The 25,735-nt window shown below is 41.4% G+C and overlaps 1 protein-coding gene across 2 annotated transcripts; it reads right to left on the reverse strand.

The window, feature by feature from the left end:
- On the reverse strand, positions 1-25,533 carry Arcn1 (archain 1). Of its 2 annotated transcripts, XM_040729692.1 has the most exons (11): positions 25,323-25,476; positions 22,832-22,908; positions 16,032-16,295; positions 13,654-13,833; positions 13,332-13,537; positions 11,580-11,744; positions 5,772-5,937; positions 4,941-5,088; positions 4,443-4,551; positions 2,206-2,410; positions 1-1,863 (listed from the first exon to the last, which is right to left on the reverse strand). In XM_040729692.1, exons 2-11 carry the CDS (start codon positions 22,832-22,834, stop codon positions 1,774-1,776), a joined length of 1,536 nt encoding a protein of 511 aa, XP_040585626.1. In that variant the 5' UTR covers positions 22,835-22,908; positions 25,323-25,476; the 3' UTR covers positions 1-1,773. The 2 variants fall into 2 exon arrangements, with proteins under 2 accessions (XP_040585626.1, XP_040585625.1); XM_040729691.1 differs by lacking the exon at positions 22,832-22,908 and having other exon boundaries at positions 25,323-25,533.
- Between the last annotated feature and the right edge of the window lie 202 nt (positions 25,534-25,735).

Genomic DNA, 25,735 nt, shown 5'->3' on the forward strand with positions numbered 1-25,735 from the left:
CCCTTTTATAATACTCTTTTATTTGATTAAAGAATTTGCCGTCGTTGTGTACATTGGAATGTTATAATCCCTATGTATTTTACAGGGTTACAAAATGTCTCTCATTTTAAATATTACCCCAAAAGTAATTCCAGAAAAAAGTCTCTGTGAAATTAAACTTGACTTTAAAAATCATAGGGACAAACAACTCTGAAATACAACTGGATTAATAAGATTTCTTGTCTACTTAACTACATGACAGACGTCTTATCCCAGTCCCCTTCTCAGAAAACCTCGCATGAAAACCAAGCTGGAGATAAGGATTCTTCCCTGATGCAGTTTAGGGAAAGGGAAAGGCCAGGACTTTCTTTGGCAAGCCATCCAGCCACAGCCATTTTTGAGTGACTCCTCTGCTTCGTGGATAGTATAGTCTTGCCATGGAGGGCAGCTGCTCAGAAGAGAGCCCCGCTCTCCAGCCACCTGAGAGTGTGGAGGTCATCTACTGCAGTTTCTGCTGCCTGCTGCTAGTGCCTGCAGCCTTGCAGCAATCACATTCCAACCCGCCCAGTGCAATGCTTGGTGGGATTGGGCGATTTAGCCTCCAGTAAAAAGGCAATGGAGCAAACGCAGCTGAGAAACAATTACTATGTGATGACACAACAAAGAGAAAAGACTTCAGAAACAGGGACAGATAGGCAGGTAAAAACGTCTGGTTAGAAGGAAGGAAATGGGGTACAGCTGAGTAACTCCTCTCTATACCAATATAATCACTTGCCTCTCAAAACGCTGTCACTCTCTCTAATGGTGAAGATGGGGTCTCCTCGATGGTTCGGGGCTAATGGGAAATGGCACAGACTCAGCAGCCTCACTCATTTCTGCTGGAAAGGAGAAGACTGATAAAGGGAAGGTCATCTGGGAAGAGGGGGAGGTGAACTCTAAGTGGACTATGACACTATGAACAACTGCAGTGACTCAGTACTGCCCCACGTGGTGAACTGGGAGTTGCGCAGCACTCGCAGCAGACATGATTCCATATGGAAATGGATGTAGCCATCTTATTAGACATCTTGAAAGGTATGTTCATCGGAGAGTTGCTTTTCAGCTACCTTTAATAACTGACACGAGTGGGATTCACAGTACTGCTTGCAACTGGAAAGGCAAGTCTTACAAGGAACCACTTGGCAAAGAAATGGAATAATGGATGGACACAGCAGAGGAAGTAAGACATTTCAAATAAGTATTTCAAACTTCTAGACTCTACATCCCTTAAGCAATTCACTGGTACTGTCCAAAGTCAAGAATGGGTTAGATAACCTTGTTCTAGGAGTGCCAAACACAATACCTAAAAAGAGATGATCCCAGTGCGTGACTGAGTGTACTGAAAAAATATTGAAAGGGGTATCAAAGATTCAAATCTATAGAGAAAACATTTTAAAACAAAGTATGAAATATAACTATATTTAGGGATTAAAATAAAGGGGAAATTTCTATGAAGGCAGAAGAGGTGTTTACGGGACATTCCCCGGAGAGCATGCTTTCCTGCTGGCCAGTAAAATCTGCCAAAGAAATCAGCAGCCTTTCCCTTTATGTTAGTGTCATTTCTTTGTCATAGAATGTCTCTGTGACACAACGCTGGGGATGAGTTGAGGGTCCTTGCGCGCAGAGGACGTACACTGTATCAGGAAAAAAGGGGTCTCCAATGGCTTGTAAATTTGGGAAAACTCTTCAGCCACTTTTGGCGTCTTCTTTATTAATCTGAAATCCTTCCTTTTCAGCTTTCCTCCATTCTTGGTATTACAGGATTTCATATTTGTCCACTAAGAAAGTGGTCTCTGTGGAAAACCTGACGGGGCTGTTTCCATCTACCTGGGTCACTTTGGTAACCTAGGAAAACAAAAAGAATGTGGTAAGGAAGAAGGATGGTGAGTCTACAAGATAATGACTACATTTTCATTAGATTATATCAAATGCTCTAAAAGCAGCACTAAAAGAAGCTTAGAATACGAAAAAAGGCTCACTCACACTTACTGTGGCATTATCTCAATCTGCTCTCTAAAGAAAAACAACTGCTGGGAATTGAACCCGGGTCCTCCGGAAGACCATTCAGTGCACTTAACTGCTGAGCCATCTCTCCAGCCCCTTTGACTTTGCCTTGACATGAAACTATGCTACCTATTAGACACTGTTCTTCCTTCTCCACATCTGCCTTCTGTTAGAACAGAGTACCTGTATGTTGCAGTAATTTTTTTTGGAGATGAAGGAAACTTGAACAGGGAAGAAGTCATTGGGCTGCCCAGGAATGCTGAACTCCAGGCTGCCACTCTTATTTTTGGCATCAATCACTGGCAGGCACCACTCCAAGGTATTTCGCCTACTGTCGTGTCGATATTCCCCATCAATCTCACCAATCACTGGTGCACCAACACCCGATCTGTCAGGAGAAACATCTGGTCATTGTGGTTATTTAGAGCTCAGCAGAGAACTCCAACAAGGGAATGAATCGAACCCCAAATTTGATTACAGCTGGGCAGTGGCGGTGCACCCCTTTAATCCTAGCACTTGGGAGGCAGAGACAGGTGGATATGAATTCAAGGCCAGCTAGGTCTAGAGACACAATTAGTTCCAAGGACAGCCAAGGACAGCCAAAGAAAACCTGTCTTAAAGAAAATAAAATTACGTATCTTAAAGTCTGCCTCAATATTTCTAAAAATTATGCTGCTTGGTAACTAAGGATCAAAGTCCTAACACCTTGACTAAGGGTATCACTTAACTTCCTTTGTAGAAAAAGATAGAACCATGGGTATTTAGGACACAGCTCTGGGGACTAGCCGGGCCTGGGAGCTAGTAAGTAATAGACTGCAAACATCTAAAAATGTTTTTATTGTAAAAATCACTTTATGGTTTGCTAGCCTGTTAAGAACTTTTCTTTTTTTCAAGTTCTTCGAGATGGGTTTTTCTATGTAGCTTTGGAGCCTGTCTTGTAACTCACTCTGTAGACCAGACTAGCCTCAAACTCAGAGTGGCATGCACCACTACCACCCAATGTACAATGTACAAAATGAAAAATGAAGCAGGTTGATAGTAGGGGGAGACTTTACATACCACCAATAGAGGTGAAATTGGATCTTTCAGAAGATTTGTTTTCAAGAAGGTTCGAAATGTTTCACACTTTACTGAAGCCAATGCTAATAAGTTTATCTTATTTATAATCTAGTGAATTTATTTGGTAAATGAGAAGTGAAACACAACAACAAAGTCTGGTCAAAATAGGAACAGACTGGAAAAAGAGACACAGTTGTTTTTGGTCACAGAAGAATCAGGGCTAGTAGTTAGGATGTACTTTGCACTCCCACAAATGGCTGACAGGCAGTGTCACCTACTCCTACACATTCTAAATTTACCCTCTTTCAATTTACCAGTGACACTCAGTGCTTACATTAGGGGCAGGGTAAGTAAGGAAAACAAAGACTACTTTAAGGGCTGCAAAAGATTTTAACTCTTTCCCATCAATTTTACAATGCTCATTCCTTCTCTGCTCCAATTCCAATTGTGACTTCTAATTTTATCAGTTTTAGATACTGGGGTAAAACATTCTCCAAAAATCTCTTCTCTAGGCCACCAAAAAACTGAACAAAGACACAGGAAACCACCAAAGCCACAATTATAGAGCAGACAGAGAGGCCTAAAAAGTATGGCATCCTAAAACAGTCTAGTAAAATAAATCTCAACAAAACAGTTCACCTGTCAACAATGCCCAAGTCCTACCACTCTCCAAGGTAGCTATTTATTGTCCTGGAGAAACAACAACTTGTGAAGTTGGTCAGCCTATTTTTCTTTTCAAAATAGGGTCTTTTGGTATAGCCTAGGCTAGCCTTGAAATCATAACCCTCCTATCTCTGCTTCTCAAGTACTGAAACTATAGGTATGTTGGTTAATTCTACTAATGGAGATATTGGCAATACAGCTATCCATTCATTCATTCATTCATTCATTCATTCATTCATTTATTTATTTATTTATTGGGACAGGGTTTCTTTGTATAGCTTTGGACCTATCCTGGCACTCGCTCTGTAGACCAGGATCGCTTTGAACTCACTGAGATCCGCCTGCCTCTGCCTCCCAAATGCTGGGGTTAAAGGCATGCGCCACCATGCCCAGCACAACTGTATTTTTTTTTTAAAGAAGCAAGTACCTCAGGCCTGCAATCCCAGCTAACCATGAGACTAAGGCAGGAGAATCACAAGTTCAAGGCCAGTCTGGGCAATTAAGTAAAACCTTGTCTCAAAAGGTAAAAAAGACTAATAATGTACCTCAGTGGTAGAGCTCTTGCTGTGTTTAAGCCTCTAGGTTTAATTGGTATCAATTATTACAGCAGGGAAGAAAATAAGCAAACATTTCTCCAGACTCCAGGAACCAGTTCTATAAACTCACAAAGGGAAGACGATTATCAGAATTTCACTTACGGGAGTGGGATGGTGATGACCACATCATTGAGCTCTAAATTATCTTCCTGTAGTTCATATTCTATGTTGACATCACAACCATTTCCACTTTCAGAAGGCCAGCAATTAACTGAGAAGAAAAACAAGGCCATAACACCTCAGCTTTAGAAAAAGAGAACTGTTTCTTGGCCTTGGGGCTAAAAAATCAAGAGTATGGAAAAGCAGAAAAAATGTTAGGAGGGCAAATACAAGCTGACTGACAAATGTAGGCCTACAGCATCTTAATGTAAATATGCATTAATGGCTCAAAACCGGCTTAATTCCAGCTCCAGGTGATCTGATGACCTCTTCTGGCATAGGTGCATGCATTCATGGAGACACACAAACATAAACCTTTAAAAAATTAACATGATTAATTAAACCAAATACAGCAGCAATTCCATTTTGAAGACAGTCACTTTGCCAAACAGAACTTGCTATGGCAATGAAGATAAGAGCATACCCATCAGAGGCACCTACTTGTCAAGGGAATGAAAGACTCCTCTGTTGTCTGTAGTCTCCACTTTAGTACACCTACATCACTGTTGACTGGAAATGACTTCTCTGGGTTTTTCAAGCCAATGAGAGACTCTGCAGTGAAAAGCTTCTTGTCCACATTTGGATGGGTCTGGAATGAGAAGAGAAGGAAATCTGAAGTTCAGAATGACAAGTGAACCGGGCCAGCAGGGTGACTCAGCAGGCACTTGCTGCTAAGTCCAATGACCTGAGTTCAGTCCCTGGGACCCATACAGGTGGAGAAAACCAACACTCTTGGAAGTTATCCTCTGACCTCTACACACTTGACAAGGCACATGCATTCCCACACAGACACACATACATATATAAATAAGCATCCAGACACATACAGAGTAAATAAATAAATAAATGGACTAAAAGTAAAATTAAAAAAGAAATTAAGAGGAGGTTGAAAATGTAGCCTAACATGCATGGGAATCTGGGTTCAATTGCCTGTAATCTTAGCAATATGGATAATTGGAGGTAAGAGGATCAGAAGATTAGAAATTCAGGGTCATACTGTTACACAGACCCCTCTGGGATTATATGGCCCATAAACAGATTCCTAATAAATTCTTTTTAATTTTGTGGAAAGATGTGCATTCTATAAAATCTTAATAAAACACCATCTCAAACAAAAAAACAAAATGGAAGGACAAGTTGAGTATAAAGCTAGCTTGAGCAAGAGTCTATGTTCCATTTTCAAGTACTGCAAAAACAAACACATAAACCCAGAAAAAAGAATGTGCTGGGTAGACAATGTCTCAATACTCAATATAAAAAGCCTCTACATACCTGTAGCTGCACCCCTTTCTTATCTTCATTTTCTACATGAAGACGAATCCGGCCAAATTTGTCATCTGAGATTCTAAGCATGATCATGCCATGCAACTCCATATTCTGTAATCCTCCATCTCTCCCACAGGTTAGTGTGATCTTTTCTTCAATCTTCATATGCACACTATAAAGTAAAAGTTTTGTCAGAAAAGTAGGAACCAGGCTGAAGATGTAACTAAGTTGGTAGTGTTTGTCTAGCATGCAAGAAGCACTGGGTTTGATCTCCAGCCCCATATAAAACCAGGAGTGATGGTACTACTTTGGTGCACTAGGGAGGAATGATTGGGAGGAGAATGGTTCAGGCCACCCTTTGGCTCATAATGAGTTCAAGGCTAATCTGAACTACAAGAGACTGGGGTCTTAAAAAGAAAGAGAAGGGGTTGTTGAGATGGCTCAGCTGTTAACAACACATGTAGAAGACTCAAGTTTGGTTCCTAGTACCCCAAATGCGGCAGCTTACAATCACCTGTAACTGTCTCCAGGAGATCCAATGCCCTCTTCTGGAGACCTTCTGTACCTGCACTCACATGCACATACCACCACCCTCCCCAAATACAAATTTATACATGATTTTAAAAGATTAAAAATAAAAGTTAGAAAGAAATCAGAACTCAATGTTACTCTGGAGTTTAATAGTAATTAGCTTCAATTAAAGCTTTATACTCTTTGGAGATAACAAGAGGGCAGAGTGTGTAAAGCATAGAGCTTAGTGACCTGAGTTCAATTTCTGGAACCTATAGTGGGAAGAGAGAGCTAACTTCTAAAAGCTGTCCAGGACAACTAAGACTGTTACATAGAGAAAAACCCTGTCTCCAAAAAAAAAAAAACCCAAAAATAAATAAACAAATAAAATTTATAGAGATCCATAACTTTGTAAGAAAAAATATGTATATATATATATATATACATAATAAAACCAGGTGTGGTAGTATACCCTTCTTTTTTTGGGGGGAGGCGGGGGGCTCAAGACAAGGTTTCTTTGTAGCTAGGGAGCCTGTCCTGTAGACCAGAGTTGGTCTCGACCTCACAGAGATCTGCATACCTCTGCCTCCAGAGTGCTGGGACTATGGCGTGCCGGTAGTATACCCTTTTATTCTTAGCATGTGGGAGATGTAGGTGGATCTCTGTGAGTTCGAGGCCAGCCTGGTCTATATATCAAGTTCCTGACCCTGTCTCAAAAACAAACAACTAAAACAATCTTTTTTTTAAAAAAAGGAATTTGAACACTGGTATTCTGTAAAGGTGATTGATGCTTCCCCTAGAACACATGGGTTATTAAATAAAAATCTCAGTTCCAGGCATAGAATACAAGGCATACAGAACAACACAGGCTATTCCTATTCCCATTGCTCTTGCTTTCCTCAACTAGATGGTAAGACTACAGTTGAAGATACAATTCATTTCAGTTGCAGGACATGAAGAAATTGATAGAACTCAACTGAAAGCTTCCTTCTGGCTAGCTTTTAGTGCTAGAAGGTACTATGCAGACCACTAGGGAGAAAACATAAATGGCTTACTCAGCACTGGACCCTGAACACTGTAATACTGATCTGCCAGGCAAGTTATGCCCAATGGTACAACAGTGGCGTGTAGGTTATGGGGGTAACTAACTGCTTTCTGGTTTAATCTGAGGTTTATACTTCACAAGAAGGAATTCATTCCTGATATTGTATACCTGGTCAAAGTCCATGGTTTGGTAGGTCACTGGCCCTAGTGGAAAACCTACTACTGTTGTTTTGCTAATTGGACATATTGTCATACTGCTTCCTAAATATGTTTATGCACAGACTGGTGTTGCTCCTAATCTTGGCCAGAGAATCTTCTTTCTTCGGTTGGCAACAATGCAGAGACTCCTAACTCTCCAAAGTGCTGAAAATAATGGTTGAGTGTTCAGCCATAAAATGGGGCATCTTTATTAACACCTTCCTCCCCAGGCTCAGGGAACATCACAGAAGGAGGAGTACAACAGTGTTATGAGCCAAAGGAAGGGGAAGAGTGTCATGAAATACTGTCTTCTGGACATGATATGGCTACTGAACTCATGAATTCACTGCAGCATTGATTATGTGGACAAGATCAAGCCAATGAGGTTAGTAAACATTTTAGCAAGCAACAGCAACTGGATTCAGTGACTTGCAAAGGGAAAACACTAGAGAGGTCATCAATGTGGAAAGAGGCATACAGGGAAATGAGAGGGAGAACAGCAGGGTGGGTATGATCAAGATATTGAGAATACATGTATTAGATTGTCAAAGAATATATGCAAGATATTCTAAAACATAACAAAATTTAAACAAAAGATATGCTTTACCAAGATTTACTTACTGTTAATTAATATCATATCCCATTTGGCTCATCATCTCTACAACCACATTCACTCTTTAAATATTACACACACACCACAATGGTGTCTCCCATAATTTTATAGAGAGTGGCACTATTAGGAGATGTGGCTTTGTTGGGAGTGCATATGACCTTGTTGGAGGAAATGTGTCACTGTTGGGATGAGCTTTGAGATTTCCTATGCTCACAGCCTTAGTTGATTTTCTGTTGTCTGCAAGATATTGGACTCTCAGTAATTACTATGGCGCATGTCTGCCTGCATGCCTCCATATTCCTTGCCATGGTGATAATGAACTGGCCATTTGAAACGGTAAGCTACCCCAATTAAATGTTTTACTTATATAAGATTTGCTGTGGTCGTGGTGTCTTCACAGCAACAGAAATCCTAACTAACACAAACACTATAGCCCATACCTTTAAACACTTTATTTTTACTTTATAAGAACAAGAACATTCTTGTACTGGGTATAGTTTGGTATCAAAGTGCTTGCCTAGCATGCATAAGGACACTCCCTTATATAACTGTATTAATGCCATCATCAACTCCATAAATTTATACTGAATTAACATTTCCATTCAACCTACCAACAGTATGTCAACTGTCTTATTATCACAAGATACAGCATCCTATCCAGGGTAAAGCACTGCATTTAGTTATCACTTAACTATAGTTTCATTTAAGTAAATTCTTGTGGTTTCTTCTTTTATACCTCTAGGAATTGAAGCCAGGGCCTTGCAAGTGTTAGGCAAGAACTACTGAACAGCATCCCTAGCCCTCAAATAAGTAAGCTATTCATTATCTATAATTTAGCGGGTAAAATGCAACTGGAAAATATATCTAGTTTGTGATGACTTGAGAATGACCTCTAGTACATGTATATAGTAGAATGTTTGGTTCCCAGTTTTTAGGTCACAGTGGTTAACCTGTGGGTTGCAACCCCGTGGGCAAATCTCTATCTCCGAAAATACTTAATTTACGATTTATAACAGTAGCAAAATTATAGTATGAAGTCTCAATGAAGTAATGTTATGGTTGGGATCGCCACGACATGAGGAACTGTATTAAAGGACTGCAGCATTAGAAAGGTTGAGAACCACTGGTTTGGGAAGAATTAAAGGAGATAAGGCCTTGTTGGAGGATGCGTGTCACTGGGTGCTGGCTTTGAGGTTTCAGAAGCACAGCAGGCCTCTCTGCCTATGCCTGCTGTCTGAGGGTTAGGAGATAAGCTCCCAGTTACCATTCCTGCCTGCCTGCTTGTCATGATGCTTCTAGCTCCATGATGATCATGAACGAACCTTCCAAAGCTGTAGCAAGCTCCCAGTTAAATGCTTTATTTTAAATATTGCCTTGGTCATTTTTTGGGGGGTGGGGTTCCAGACAGGGTCTCTCTGTGTAGCCCTGATTGTCCTGGAACTTGCTCTGTAGACCAGGCTGGCTGGCCTCAAGCTCACAGAGATTTGCCTGCCCCTGCCAAAATAGCACAAGTACCTCAGTGAGTGAAGAGATTTGTCTAAAGGCAACTGTTTGCTTCCAAGAGAACACAAAAGAGTAAACAGTCCCCTTTTATGAACACCTGATAGAAGTATCATCTTTCAGCTGATTTCATAACTATAAGCAACAGTAGGTCTGGGATTAAGGGCAAGACATTTGCATCTTGGTTATTTGAACTTGAATAACCTATCACTTAAAAAAACGTCACCAACCATCATTTCAGGCCTGAGATAAGAGACAAATCAAATTATACTGTATTCAAATACTTAAAGACAACACTTTAATTTCCTGTAAAGACTTGTTTTTTGTTTTTTGTTTTTTTGGTTTTTACGAGACAGGGTTTCTCTGTATTGTTTCGGGGGGCTATTGGTCCAGCCCGGCCTCGAACTCACAGAGATCCGCCTGCCTCTGCCTCCCGAGTGCTGGGATTAAAGTCGTGCGCCACCACCGCCCGGCTCCTGTAAAGACTTTTACAAACTTTAAAGACTGACTCTCCTTTATAGTTTTAATTAGAAAAAAGGTAAAACAAAATATGGGGTTAAGCTGGGGTGTGGTGGCACACGCCTTTAATCCCAGCATTTGGGAGGCAGGGGCAGGCAGATCTCTGTGAGTTCGAGACCAGCCTGGTTTACAAGAGCTAGTTCCAGGTCAGGCTCCAAAGCTACACAGAGAAACCCTGTCTCAAAAAACAAAACAAAACAAAAAAACCAAAAAGAATTGACAGATTTAAAAACAACTTTAAGGGCTTAAGAGATGGCTCAGGCGTTAAAGAGCTCCTACTGCTCTTCTAGAGGAGATTCCCAGCACCCACATCAGGTTAGCTCACAACCACCTCTAACTCCAGCTTCAGGGAGAGCTAACATTTGTAGCCTCTTCAGGCACCTGTACTGTACAAGCCCACAACCCGGCTCTGTTGTGAATTTGAGACCAGCCTGCTCTATACAGTTGAGTTCCAGGCCAGCCAGGGCTACAAAGTGAAACCCTGTCTTAAAGAAAAACAATAATAATAATAACAACAACAAAAAACAACAATAAAAATTTAAAGCCGGGCAGTGGTGGCACATGCCTTTAATCCCAGCACTTGGGAGGCAGAGGCAGGTGGATCTCTGCAAGTTTGAGGCCAGCCTGGTTTACAGAGCGAGTTCCAGGACAGGCTCCAAAACAATACAGAGAAACCCTGTCTCAAAAAAAAAAAAAAAAAAAAAAAAAAAGACGGTGTTGGGGAAGTCCTGTGTATATGTCAATAAAGCACTGCTGGCCAATAGGATATCAAGATAGGTGGGACTAGGAGTCCAGGAGGACCCTGGGAAAGAGAAACACAGAGAGTCAAGATGCAACGCCATGGGGTAGGAAGCCCGGAAACCTCTCCGGTAAGAGAAATACTTAGATTAACAATTATGGGATAAATACTTAAGTCAGAGCTAGCCAGTAAGAAACAAGCAAGGCCAACAGCTTCATAATGAATATAGCCTCTTGTGTGTTTATTTGGGACTGATGCGGCTCTGGAAACAGGCTGGCGGGAAGGCTTCTCTCAAGGGAAAGGTTTCCCTTTACAAGACTGGGGCTGGAGAGATGGCTCAGAGGTTAAGAGAACTGACTGTTGTTCTTCCAGAGGTCCTGAGTTCAATTCCCAGCAACCACATGGTGGCTCAAAACCACCTATAATGAGATCTGGTGCCCTCTTCTGGTGTGCAGACATACATGCAGACAGAACACTGTACACATAATAAATAAATCTTAAAAAAAAAAATTTAAAAGGCAAACCCCCCAAGACACGGTTTCTGTGTTACAGCTCTGGGAGTTCTGGAACTCAGAGGCCAGCCTGTATCTGCCTCCCAAGTGCTGGGATTAAAGACATGAGCCACCATCACCTGGCTAAAAAGACAATTTTTTAAAATTATATTATTTGTTTTTGAAGAAGTCATCATTACCTTTCCATATTAATGGGCACAGCATGCACTTTGGTTGCTTCTGAGGCACGTTTCCCCATATTAGAAGACATAATAGTTTCACCTTCAGATTTCAGTTTGTCCACAAAGTTATCTACTTCCTTTCCTTTGGCTCCAAGTTTCAAAGCCTTGCTGGGGCCAGAAGGTCTAAGAGGAAGAACAGAAAACAAGTAAATATATAATAAAAATACAAAAATCCCCAAATAGCTTTCTACCAAAGATTCCTCTCTAAAGGAATGTGAAGACCACATTGTTTCCTAGTGTTGGTGGACAACTAGACCACCAATGATGTAATATGAACCTGCACAAATGGACAGGCATTATTAATATGTAAGCATCAAGTACCCAAATAACAAAGGTATAATTTTACAGTCATAAATGATCTGATGAAAACTTAACATCTTCCAATCAGATAATTGTTACTGTGCACAAAAAAATTTACATATAATTTCAGGTACCCCAGAGATTCTTCTTAAAAATTACGACTGAAAACCATATTCTGGTGCTAGAGAGATGGCTCAGAGGCTAAGAGCACTTGTTCTTAGAGAGGTCCCAGGTTTGGTTCCCAGCACACACATGGTAGCTCACAATCATCTCTCTAACTCTAGTTCTGATGTACTCTCCTGACCTATGTGGGCACCAGGCAGCCATATGGTGTACACACATACATGCAGGCATGTGGTTTTTTTTTTAAACTACTTAATTTTTAAATTGATATTCCAAGAGCACCTGATGCTCTTGCAGACGATTTGGGGGGTCTGTTCCCAGAACCCGTAAAACTTCTCACACTTATCTATAACTCCAGTTCAAGGTGATCTGACACCCTCTTTTGGACTCTCAGACATCAGACAAGAATATGATGAACATACATGTGGGCAAAGAAGTCATATACACAAAATAGTCTTTAAAAAGAAAAATCTGGGGCTGGCGAGATGGCTCAGTGGTTAAGAGCACTGGTTGTTCTTCCAGAGATCCTGAGTTTGATTCCCAGCAACCATGTGGTGGCTCACAACCATCTATAATGAAATCTGGCACCCTCCTGGCCTACAGCATACATGCAGACAGACCATTGTATGCATAATAAAGAAATCTTAAAAAAAAAAATCCAGGCTGGGTGGTGATGGCACATGCCTTTAATCCCAGCACTCAGGAGACAGAGGTAAGATGATCTCTGTAAATTCCAGGCCAATCTGGTCTACAAAATGAGCTCCAGGACAGCTAAAGCAGTTCACAGAGAAACTGTCTTGAAAAACCAAAAAAAAAAAAAAAAAAAAAAACTTCATATTCTACAAACCATTAAATACTCCCTCCTTCTCCACATAAGACAACCGTCATATGAAAAAAAAAAATCACTGGGCATTGTCGGCACATGCCTTTAATCCCAGCACTCGGGAGGCAGAGGCAGGCAGATCTCTTTGAGTTCAAGGCCAGCCTAGTCTACAGAGTGCCAGGACAGGCTCCAAAGCTACACAGAGAAACCCTGTCTCAAAAAAACCACAAAAAGGAAAAAAAGAAAGAAAGAAAAAAAACCATGGCATAATTTGTACAACTTTCTTTTGAACAAAATGAAAAATAACAAAGACGTCTTCTTTATGCCTATCTTTTATGTATCCAAATTTAGTATCACAGATTACTTCATTATTTACAGTCAACTTAGAAACCAAGTATCATTCCCAGGAAACACATGAGCCTTCCTCTGCATCCTAAGGTTGCTGGTAATACACTAGACTATACCTGGATGGTGCAGGTGCCACTTTTGGTTTATCAGTTTCAATGATAGTCTCTGTGATCATGGCTGCTGTGCTGCCTCCAGACACTGCAGAACTGCCGAATCCACCAAATCCTGGTGCTTTTTTGCCCTGTCTCTCTGCATCTCTTCGGGCCTGTTGTAATTCCTTTGCTTTACGCCGCATCTCAGCCTTAGCTTCACGTTCTTGAGTCTATGGAAAGAAACATACTTGTATGTACAGCAAGCAAAACCAGGAAGATTGAGTTAGTGAAGGCTAAGAAAAAGATATTCAAACTGGCAGTCTCGGAAGGCCTCACTCACACTCACCTCTCTGACTGCTCTGAACACTTTCTCCTCATGAGAATCCATTTCTGTGAAGGTTCTGATCTGTGCCAAGTTAACATTCTCCCGGTATCCCAGGGCAACAATTTCATCAAAAGCAAAAATCAAATCAAAACAGTGCTCAGATATTTCATTTTCCTCTAAGGCGCGGCAATATTCAGGAATCTAATCATGGACAGTAACAGAAAACAAAGATTAAGAATTTCATAGCAGCTATGTTTCTAAGTCTTACCTTTTAAACATAAATTTCAAAAACAATCTTAGCACTTGGGAGGTGGAGGAAGGAGGATCAGGAGTTCAAGGTCATCTTCGGTTACATAGCAAGTTAAGGCCAGCCTGGACAGCATGAAATCTGTCTCAAAAACAAAACAAAACAAAACAAATAAAAACCCCAACCAAAAAATGTGATTGGTGAGATGGCTCAGTGTGGGGACACCAGACCTTGAGCAGAGACCCACTTCCCCTTCTGCCTGGGAGTAGGCAGCTGTAAGACAATGTTTACTAAAAACATGTTTACTAAGAACAATACAATGCCAGGGGCAATAAGGACCTGGAAAAGGCCTGCCCACGGAAACCGCCCTGACCTCGACTTTGTCCAAAGACTAATCGCCTCTTCTGACACGCCCAGATCAGTTTCTGGTGTCAGGGCAGAACCGGCCAGGGGAGAGGAGAGAGCAGAAGCTTTTCTGGAGGGAGCCTTTCTTAGGAAGTTTTCTTGAACCTTCTTGGGGCCTGCTTAAAGTTTTCTTTATATCGTTGAACAAGTCTCTGTGTTGTCAATCCCCGACACCCTCCGCACGTTCTCGGACACAGGCTGCGCGGCAGACGCAACAGCTCAGTAGTTAAGAGCACTGGTTGCTCTTCCAGAGGACTTACGTTCAATTCCCAGCACCTACACAGTGACTTACATCTGCTTGTAACTGCAGTTCCAGAGGACCTGACACTATCACACAGACAAACATGGAGGCAAAACACCAAAGCATATAAAATAAAAATAAATAAATCTTTTAAAAAACAAAACAAATAAAAACCAGAATCCTTCTTTAGTTTCTAGTCTTTCCTTTAAATTAAGACTTTGGAGTCTACAGAGATGGTTCAGTGATTAAGGTACTGGCTGTTCTTGCAAAGATCCAGCTTCGATTCCCAGTACCTATGTGGCAGATCTCTGACTCTAGTTCCTGGGGACCTGATGCTACAGAGAAGATTCAGTGGTTAAGAGTACCAACTGCTCTTTCAAGTATCCAGGTTCGATTCCCAGTACCTATGTGGCAGATCTCTGGGAACCTGATGCCCTCTTCCAACTTTCCTGGGCACCAACCACATACACATACATATACTCACAAGCAAAACATCATACACATAAAATTAAAAAAAAGAAATTAAACTAGACTTTGGCATAAATCTTAGGGTGTTTGTATTTATCTGTATCAGTAGTCTTAATATAAAAACATTTTCCAATCTGAGCATGGCAGCACATGCCTTTAATCCTGGCACATGAGGCAGGCAGATCTCTATGAGCTCTACCCTGGTCTACCACAGAGAGCTCCAGGCAAACCAGAGCTACATGGTGAGATTCTACACACCTACAGACAGACAGAGATACAGACACACAGACACATGAGCAAGTTTCAGAAACATGGACATTATGAAGAACTGGGAATATAAAGGGCTAGACTGATGGCCCAGCAGTTAAGAGAACTGGCTGCTCTTATAGAGGACCAGTGTTCAATTCCAGGCACCCACATAGCAGCTCACAACTGTCTGTAACTCCAGTTCCAGGGGATCTGACACCCTCACACCAATGCACATAAACAACAACAACAACAACAACAACAAAAAACTGGGATATGAAAGAACGATTCTGCATTCTCTTTTGGAATACGTATACCTAGGAAGGTACCCAAAGAGTAGCTGATCAATGAATAAAGAGCTATATGGGATGGAGTATATATAGCTCACTGACAAGAGTGCTTTCCTAGAATGCATAAGGCTTCAGCACTGTAAAACAAATAAATTAAGCTTTTTCTTTTTTGTACTGGAATTGCATTGTTGAGATGTGGGTAGGAGTAGAGTTCACAAAATGTTAGCATCAGTTATTTTAGAGTCAAAACTACTTTCAACAACAACAACAAAAAAAATACAACAACCAAAGTGGCCGGGCAGTGGAGGTGCATGCCTTTAATCCCAGTACTTGGGAGGCAGAGGCAGGCAGATTTTTGTGAGTTCAAGACCAGCCTGGTCTACAAGAGCTATTGCTATTCCAAGACAGCCCCCAAAGCCACAGAGAAACCCTGTCTCGGAAAAAAAAAACAAAAAACAAAAAACCCCCAGAAAAAAAACAACCAGTATTACAGGCCTCTTACCACTCTTGAGAAGAGTCTTAAAGTCTCCAAATCTTCTAAAATATTGCTGTTTTTGGTAGTGATCAATACCATGTACAGTTTCTCCATAGGTTGGTAGACATATCTTACACTCTCTGTTTCAACAAAAGTATGTTGTTTTCCAGTGTTCATGAGTTTTGGAAAAGCTGCTAATAAACCCTCAATCCGAGTGCGGGTCATCTCCACAAACTGCCGAGAAACAATAGCCTTTCCGGCTTTCGTGCAGACTGCTGCTGCCAACAGCACCTGCCAAGAACATACACACACATAAGTACTCGTTACTCATTTTTACATTTCTTTTCTTTCTTTCTTTCTTTTTTTTTTTGGTTTTTACGAGACAGGGTTTCTCTGTATTGTTTTGGAGGCTATCGGTCCAGCCCGGCCTCGAACTCACAGAGATCCGCCTGCCTCTGCCTCCCGAGTGCTGGGATTAAAGGCGTGCGCCACCACCGCCCGGCTTACATTTCTTTTCTTAGCACCTCAAAAGAGTTTCCATACCATAGCACATTCAGTGACATGACTACTATTAGAATGTTTTCAAACTATATTTCATTGTACAAAGTTAAAGTAGAAGAAAACGAAGCAATATAATATAATATATGTAATATATGTAATATATTATATTATATACCTAATATATATTATATACCATATTATATCATATCATATATTATACATATAATATATTATATACCATAATATACCTATAAAATTTTAGTTAAAAAACTTTTGCCTTGCCGGGCGTTGGTGGCGCACGCCTTTAATCCCAGCACTCGGGAGGCAGAGGCAGGCAGATCTCTGTAAGTTCAAGGCCAGCCTGGTCTACAGAGTGAATGCCAGGATAGGCTCCAAAGCTACTCAGAGAAACCCTGTCTCAGAAAAACAAAAAGAAAACTTTTGCCTAGAATGTGCAAAAAGTCAAAGTCAGGTTACATCACCAATACTACACAAACACACATGGAGCAATTTTTCTTCAAAGTCTATACGTAAATTATTATATTATTTATATTGATTGATCATATGTATGTGTGGGAATGCATATGTCAGTGCCCACCTATGTGAAGACCAGCAGACTCCTTAAGGGAATCCTACTATGGGTTCCAGGGATCAAACTCCGCTTGTCAGGCATGGTGGCAAGTATCTTCACTGGCTGAGTCATCCCCAGCCTTTTATACTTACAATATTGAGTCAACTATGACTCAGAGCCAGGTTGCACTCACTCTGATTTGGCACACCATACACAACAGATCCAAATTTTCTTTAAAAAGTATAGAAATTTCCATATCAAATCAGAAGGCTAACGAGGAAGATTAGTTTATAAGAGCACTATCTGAGTATGGCAACACATGCCTAACTCTCCCACTCAGAGTACTCAGCTCAGGCTCTCTACCTTCTCAGTAAAAGGAAACAAAGGGGTGCATAAGAAGTCCCGAACTTCCTTTTCATTTTTACTTGGACTATGAAGTCTGAGTTGATCTTTCCTTTGATTAGCTTTCCCATCCCGTTCATCCTTCTATCTATGGAAAAAAACTGTGAAGTGAAAACCTACATAACCTGGTGTTTCACATAAGTTTTAACTGAGCAATGATTAAGACCCAACCACCGGAGCCGGGCGTTGGGTGGCGCATGCCTTTAATCCCAGCACTCGGGAGGCAGAGGCAGAGGCAGGCGTATCTCTGTGAGTTCGAGGCCAGCCTGGTCTACAGAGTGAGTTTCAGGACAGCCTCCAAAGCCACAGAGAAACCCTGTCTCAAAAAACCAAAAAAAAAAAAAAAAAAAAAAAAAAGACCCAACCACCTTCTGATATCAACCATTTAACAAAACAAATGTAAAAGGAAGAGCAGGATCTTCAAATGCCAATGAGAAGAACAGGAAAGCTAAGCTGTGTTTAATGGCCTCTTTGGTATAGGGATCCAAGAGTTTGCACAAGCAACAACAACAAAAGATTGACACACCTGGGAAGACTCACTGTTAGGATATAACCTCTGAAACAACAAACCCTGGCTAAACTACTCAACTTTACAGAAACCTGTCCATTACAGATGAGTAATTTGAAAAACGAATATCCATCAATTTAAATAAATATCCTCATAGTGGCTTCCCTCTCTTGGTACTGGTCCTCTAGTATAATAGGCAAACGTTATATATCCTCAGCATTTTATCTATTTTCAAGTTTTCATCTTATGTTATTACATGGTCTTCCTAAATTTCCTGGTACTGGTCCTCTAGTATAATAGGCAAGCATGTTATATATCCTCAGCATTTTATCTATTTTCAAGTTTTCATCTTATGTTATTACATGGTCTTCCTAAATTTCCTGGTACTGGTCCTCTAGTATAATAGGCAAGCATGTTATATATGCTCAGCATTTTATCTATTTTCAAGTTTTCATCTTATGTTATTACATGGTCTTCCTAAATTTCCTGGTACTGGTCCTCTAGTATAATAGGCAAGCATGTTATATATGCTCAGCATTTTATCTATTTTCAAGTTTTCATCTTATGTTATTACATGGTCTTCCTAAATTTCCTGGTACTGGTCCTCTAATATAATGGGCAAGCATGTTATATATCCTCAGCATTTTATCTATTTTCAAGTTTTCATCTTATGTTATTACATGGTCTTCCTAAATTTCCTGGCTGCCTTCAAACTTACGCCCTGCCTCAGACTCCATAGCAGCTGGGATCACGGATGTGCATCCATTCAGTTTCAATGTATTCATAATAGTTTTGTAATCTAGTTTTTGTTGTTATTGTTGTTTTGGTTTTTCGAGACAGGGTTTCTCTGTGGCTTTGGATGCTGTCCTGGAAATAGCTCTTGTAGACCAGGCTGGTCTTGAACTGCCTCCCAAGTACTGGGATTAAAGGAGTGCGCCACCACCGCCTGGCTCACTGTGCTTGTTTTTAAGCAGCAGAATAAAACAATTCATATTGAGCCAGGTGTGGTGGTTCACACTTATAGTTGCAGCACTCAGGAGACAGAGGCAGGTAGATAGATCTCTCTGCAATCAGATCAGTCTGGTCTATATACCAGGTTGCAGGACAGCAAGGGTTACATAGAGATTCTGTTTCAAGCAAAACAAAATAACCCTCTCCAAATCCCAAAAGACAATTTGTTGTGATATTTTGATCACACTCTGACAATAAAGTTTGCTTTGACTCAGAGGGTGGAGCTTGACACTAGCTGACCAAAATTAACCATAGAGGTTTTGGAGGACTGAGGACAGACAGGAGATAGGAAATAGTAACAGATGAATGGAAGAGATAGGAGGTCACTAGTGGTTTCTCTACCACTGGTTCTTACTCTAGTGTCTGACTCCCAATTTACTGATAAAGAATAATTAGATAAATGCATCCAACAATTCTTATTGCAAAGTATTTCATCTATACCCAGCACAAATAAGATCCATCCACTAAACAGATCTGTGTTTTTACTGATTTACTTCCCAAATAAGAACAAAAGTTTAGAAAAAGCTAGATTTAAGGGATTAGCACATTATTCTCCTACATCTCTGATTCTATCAGCTCTATACTGAATTTACCTTATCTCAGCCTGGTGGTATCCAGGGGCGTGTACACACACTAAGTAACTGTTAGACCACTAATCTCCAGTCTTTTGTTTTGTTATTCTGCTTTGCTTTGTTTGAGAGAAGGCCTCCTTACGTAGCTGAGACTGGCCTGTAACTCTCCATCCTCTTGCCTGTTTCCTGAGTGCTGAGATAATCTGTACATGCCACAATGTCAGAGCTACTTGACTTACTGAATATCTATTATCACACTAGATGGCTCAGTGGTTAAGAGCACTGGTTACTCTTCCAGAGGACCCACGTTCAATTCCCAGGACCCACTTAGCAGTTCTATGTAACTTTACTTCTAAGGTATCTGATAACTGTCTTCTGGCCTTTTAAGGGACCAGCTACGTCCATGGTGCAGACATACAAGCAGTCAAAATGCCCATACACATTAAAATAATTTAGAAAGAGACCCTGTGCCAAAACAAACAACAAAAAATCAGTAGGGAGGGAGAGGCAGGCGGATCTCTGGGAGTTTGAGGTGAGCCTGGTCTACACAGGAAACAGGAACCCTGTCTCAATAACAAACAAAAAATCAGTAGGGTAAAATAATATCTCAAGCAGGAAGACTCTGAGACTTTGAGTCATTTCGTTAAACAGATATAAGCAAGTGAGCCTACCAAAGCAGGATCAAAGTTCCCTATACTAAATGTAGATAAACTTCAAAACACCTAGGACAGAAGTCACAGGGTCCATGCAGATGACATGGTTTCCAATCACTAATATAGCTAGAAAGGTCATCTCTGAACAAGATAAATGTATCCCTCTTAGAGTGTATAATATTAAAAGGTGAATCCTCCTACCATGATTTTCACTTGGGTTTCACTATGGCTGGCTTGAAACTCACTATATAGATCATAGGAAGTCATAGAGATTTGCCTGCTGGAATTAAAGGCAAGCTACCATGGCTAGCAACAGTTCAGCAGTTAAGAGCACTTACTGCTCTGGCAGAGAACCTGGGTTCTATTCCTAGCACTCATGCAGCAATGGATAACCATCTGTAACTACAGTTCCAGGCAACCAGATTATTATTTTCTGCCCTCCTCCAGACACCAAATATGCATGTGAGGCAAAACATTCACACACATACTACTTTTAAGAGTTAATAAAAAAGAATGAATAACCATGGTTTTGAAAGCTTTTTTTTAGTCAGGCAGTGGTGGTGCACCCTTTAATCCCAGCACTCAGGAGGCAGAAGCAGGATCTCTGTGAGATTGAAGTCAGCCTGGTATATTGAGCAAGTTCCAAGAAAGCCACCAAAGCTTCAGAGAAACCCTGTCTCAAAAAACAAAACAAAAACTAAGAGTTCAAGACCAGCCTTATATACTTTTAGAGTTTGTGACTAGCCTGACCTACACAAGAACCTGACTTTCTTAAAAGAAAGTCAAGATCCTCTGGCCTCAACATTAACACACACATCCCAAAGAAAAATAATTGTTTGGCAGACCAAGCCATTTATTTTAAGACAGGGTCTCACTGTGTAGCCCTGATTGGCCTGGAACTCACCATTTAGGTCTGTCTCTGCAAAGCTAAAATTAAAGGTGTGCATCACCACACATAGCTCAAACAATTTATATGTTTACATGGTTTCACTATATTGTTTATATAGGTTTAATATATGGATCAGGAGGCTGGAGAGATAGCTCAATGATTAAAAGTGCTCATCTGCACTAGGAAGTTCACAACTTTAACTTCAGTTCCAGGGAATCCAATGCCCTATTCTGGCTTCTGCAGATGGCACTCGAATACCTGTTATATACATACACACATATTTTAAATAAATATATTGCTTGCATACATACACACACACACACACACACACATATATATATATGGATCAGAAATGCCTTGAATTAGGAGATTTGCAGTTTGGCTTCTGTTCTGCTTGCTACTAATTGCATAATCCAACATAAGTCACTTGATTGCTTACTGAAATAACAGAAATTAAAGTGTCATTGTATTTTTTTTAACTGTTTTTTTTTTTTTTTTGGTACTGGGAATTGAATCTCAGACCTGTCACACTCACACAGTCTATCTAAACATTCATTCTACCTATTATTGAGCTACTACTCCCATCCTTACCTGCTTTATTTTTATTTTTTTATTGTGGGAATGTATATATGGAGTTCTGTAGATGTCAGCAGACAACTGTCCTGAACTGAATTGGCTCTTTTATTCTACTATGTGGTATGTGGGTCTTGGTGATGAAACTCAGGTTTTCTACAAGTGTTTAAAAAAAAAAAGCTAGGGGGCTGGAGAGGTGGCTCAGCAATTAAGAGCTGTTGCTCTTGCCCAGGACAGGGGTTCATATCCTAGCACACACAGCAGCTCACAAAAAATTTGTAACTACAGTTCAAAGGATCCAATACTCTCCTCTGGCTTTTGCAAGCACCAGGCACACATGTGGTACATATATATACACATGCAGGCAAAGCACTCATACACAAAAAGTAAATCTTTATTAAACAAACAAAAAAAGGTGGGGGAGTGGGAAAATAGTAAAGAACTTGCCTTGCTCCACTAAACAAACACATTTAAAGACAAGAATAAGAGCACCGGGGTCGGTGGCGCACGCCTTTAATCCCAGCACTAGGGAGGCAGAGGCAGGCGGATCTCTGTGAGTTCGAGGCCAGCCTGGTCTACAGAGCAAGTGCCAGGACAGCCTCCAAAACTACACAGAGAAACCCTGTCTCGAAAAAAAAACAAAAAAAAAAAACCAAAAAAAAGAGCACCGGGAAGGGGCAGGCTGGGAAGATGGCTCAGTAGAGAAAAGCACTTCAAAACTTCAGCATGAAGGTCTGAATTTGAATCCCATCACCACATAAAAGCAGTGGCTGCAACTGCCTGTCACTCCAGCACTGCAGGTCAGAGACAGGCAGATCCTGAGAGTTCACTGGCCCATCAGCACAGCTGATAAGGCAAGCTTCTGGTTTAGTAAGGCAAAGCCACAAAGGATGCTCACCATCCTGTATCTCACAAACACAGTCTCTAAGTTTAACTAAACGTCCTATAAGTCTACAGACTTTAAATTGAAGCTTTTGAAAACTTCACAGCAGGGTTCAGTAGGTAAAGGTACTTGCCATCATAAGTCTATTTACTATCTTCTTAATAATTAAGAACAAGGGTCTATTAATAAAGATTTTAGAAATGGGTGATATCACAGGCCTTACTATCAAGTTTATTCAGATGTAAGCTTTAAAAAAAAACTTACCATAATGGTATTTGGCAAATATTAAGAAAAGGATCAGAAGATGCATTTCAGCTAATGTGGCCAAGTCTGTCAGAAAACTGAGACAAGAAGATGGTGAGTTTCAGGTCAGCTTGGACTACACCTGCTTAAAGAATAAAAAAGTATTTCCTTGTGTACTTCATGTTGTTTATATATCTATAGTGACTGCTGTCTAGGACATTTTGCATGGATACTCAGTAACTAAAGCCAAAGGAAATTTATTTTTCAAGAAGTGTTTATGAAACCTGTTTGAAATATGTTCTAATGATGAATGATTAGGTGTGTGATAAAATACAGTGAAATGTTAAGAGAAACTAGTTGGTAATTACATGACTGGTCCCTGTAAGGTTCATTGAAAATTTCTAGATGTTGGAAAGGTTCATAATAAAATGTTAAGGAAAAACTACTTCTAGAAATTTTGATGCAACTTTGAGATCAAAATTTCACCCCACCTGGGCAATTCTATGATACAAGGACCTTTTTGTAATTAAGCAGGTAGGGCCCATAGACATTATATAAAAGTAATACCAAGCCTTTTGACTTGACAGAGCAGATTGCACTGAGACAAACTATTCAATCTCCATAACACACAAGTCTATAGATACCTGATGATGCTAAATTTCTAATTCAGAAAGGCAGGACACAGCTATATGAATATGCGTACACATCAAAAGGACAAGCAAAAAGTACACATGTACACATTCAAATACACACACACCTATCACTTAACATCTACAGCTCTACTGTTCCTCAACTATCTTTTTTTGTTTTTGTTTTTCAAGACAGGGTTTCTCTGTGTAACAGCTCTGGCTGTCCTGGAACTCGCTCTTGTAGACCGGGCTGGTCTCACAACTCACAGAGATCCACCTGCCTCTGCCTCCCGAGTGCTGGGATTAAAGGCGTGTGCCACCAATGCCCGGCTCCAAGAACATTTTAATAAACATTTGATAAAGATCATCTATATTTAGTTTTCTAGGGCTCTAATTTTAATTTTAAAACAATACACTATGAATAATCCCCAAAACGGAAAAGAAATCACTATCGGGTGAGTAGTGGTGGTGCACACCTTAATTCCAGTGCTAGGAAGGCAGAGGTCAGTCTGGTCAACATAGTGATTTTCACAACAGCTAGGGGGCCATGGTGAGAAATCCTCTCTCTAACACTAAGATATGGGGGCTGGAGAGATGGCTCAACAGTTAAGAGCACTTGTTCTTGCATAGGACTTGGGTTAGATTCCCTGTACCCACAGGGAGGCTGGCAAGCATCCATAACTCCAGTTCCAAGGGCTCCAACACCCTCCTCAGGTGGTACACAGACGTTCCTGTGAGCAAACCAATTCATACACATATATTGTTTTTATTTTAAAAACATCTTGAAAAATAAAAGCCACAAAAAAATTAACCTCGTGGAATTGGGACTTGGGGTGGGTATATGAGGTTTTAGAAATTATATGTCTAATACCAAAATTGGGGAGGCAAACCTACTTGATGTAATTCGTACACTTGAGGCTGGGAAAGGGACTCCAATGGTTTAACGTCCAAACATGAATCTCTCCTCTAACCAAGTTCTTATCCAAAGAGATGTCAACACAACTTAGTATGACAAGTACCAAAATAGTCTGTTAGGTCTTAGGTATGCTTTCAAAGTACTTCAAAAAAAACTTCCAAAGACAAATTGCTAGTTCCTTGGAAACTGTAGAATCTTCCAGTTCACGAATATCCAGATTTCAGCTGATAAAGCAGGATCTGGAGTCAATTCTGCTTTCCCCCATCCTCACCCACATTAATTTCCCCTACCTCGGTAGCAGATGGTTACACACAGATAAAGACTTTGAAGACACCTAACAGGTCCCCAAGTACAGCCCACCCCTCCTCCTCCACCCAAGAACTCCTGTTTTACAATATGCCACACGCACGTCACTCCACCTCAACAGCAGCGGGTCCCCTGGAGACAGAAACTTGTGTCTGTCACTCAGTTTCTCCGTGTTCTATACACACTGTCCACGCAGCCTCGCTGCCCCCCCCCCGACACACGTATGCGCTACCCCAGAACAGACGCTTCAGGGACACCTGGGTCCTACAAACGAGCGTCCCAAGTTACTCCTTCCCGTGGTGCCTCCGCTTCCCCCTTTCGATTAAAAAAAGCAGAAGAAGCTGAAAGAGACGAGAGAGGAGGCGGTGACAGGACGAGAAGCTGCCGACAGGCCCGGCCTGGCGGACCCGGAGCTCGCAAGGGAACCGGCAGGACGTGCGGGCGGAAGGCCCACGCGACAACCAGCAGCCCGGGTGGGTCGGAGTGTCGGGCGGACGCGGCGGTGCCGCCGGCGGAGGCCTGGGGGGCGCGGCAGCTCGCTCGGGTTTCCCCGGAGGCCGCGCCAAGCAAGCCCGGGCCGCCAGCGGGGCTCCGGGCGCGGCTCCTGCGGTCCGGGCCCAGCCGGCCAGCACGGGGCGAGCGGATCCGGCTCGGAGCTTACCATGGTGAGGCCGCAGGTGGGGCGCACCACGCTCTGGCTCCGCTGGGGCTCGGGCTGCGGCCCAAGGAAGCGGAGCTCCGGCCGCTCCGGACCTGCTGCCCCTGACAGGAGCCTCCGCCGCTTCGCCTCTTGCCAAGATGGCGGACCCAAGCCACGTCTCCAACCGGAAACGGCGCGGGTCAAAGGGCGGGGGGCGGGGCCGGCAGGCAAATCCTGGGTACTAGTCTGATTTTTGACTCCGTTATCCCAGGGCTAGAAAGAAATTTGGCTTGAGTTGTGGAGCATCATCCTTTTTGTCCTTACTTTGTGTTCACCTGCGTTTTACTCAATGTCTCTTCTTACAGTTCATAAAACCATTTAATTGAACATATGAAATAATCCGTGTGCATGAGGAACTAGTATCCAGAATACAC

Source organism: Mesocricetus auratus, unplaced genomic scaffold (genome assembly GCF_017639785.1).
Source record: "Mesocricetus auratus isolate SY011 unplaced genomic scaffold, BCM_Maur_2.0 Super-Scaffold_100022, whole genome shotgun sequence".
Classification (NCBI taxonomy): domain Eukaryota; kingdom Metazoa; phylum Chordata; class Mammalia; order Rodentia; family Cricetidae; genus Mesocricetus; species Mesocricetus auratus.

Excerpts from the sequence above, each read along its gene's own strand:
- Arcn1 (XM_040729691.1), bottom strand. Across the intron at positions 13,834-16,031 it reads TAAGACTCTTCTCAAGAGTG|ATTCCTGAATATTGCCGCGC; the intron begins GTAAGAGGCCTG and ends GTCCATGATTAG. Across the intron at positions 11,745-13,331 it reads GTGGCACCTGCACCATCCAG|ACCTTCTGGCCCCAGCAAGG; the intron begins GTATAGTCTAGT and ends TCTTCCTCTTAG.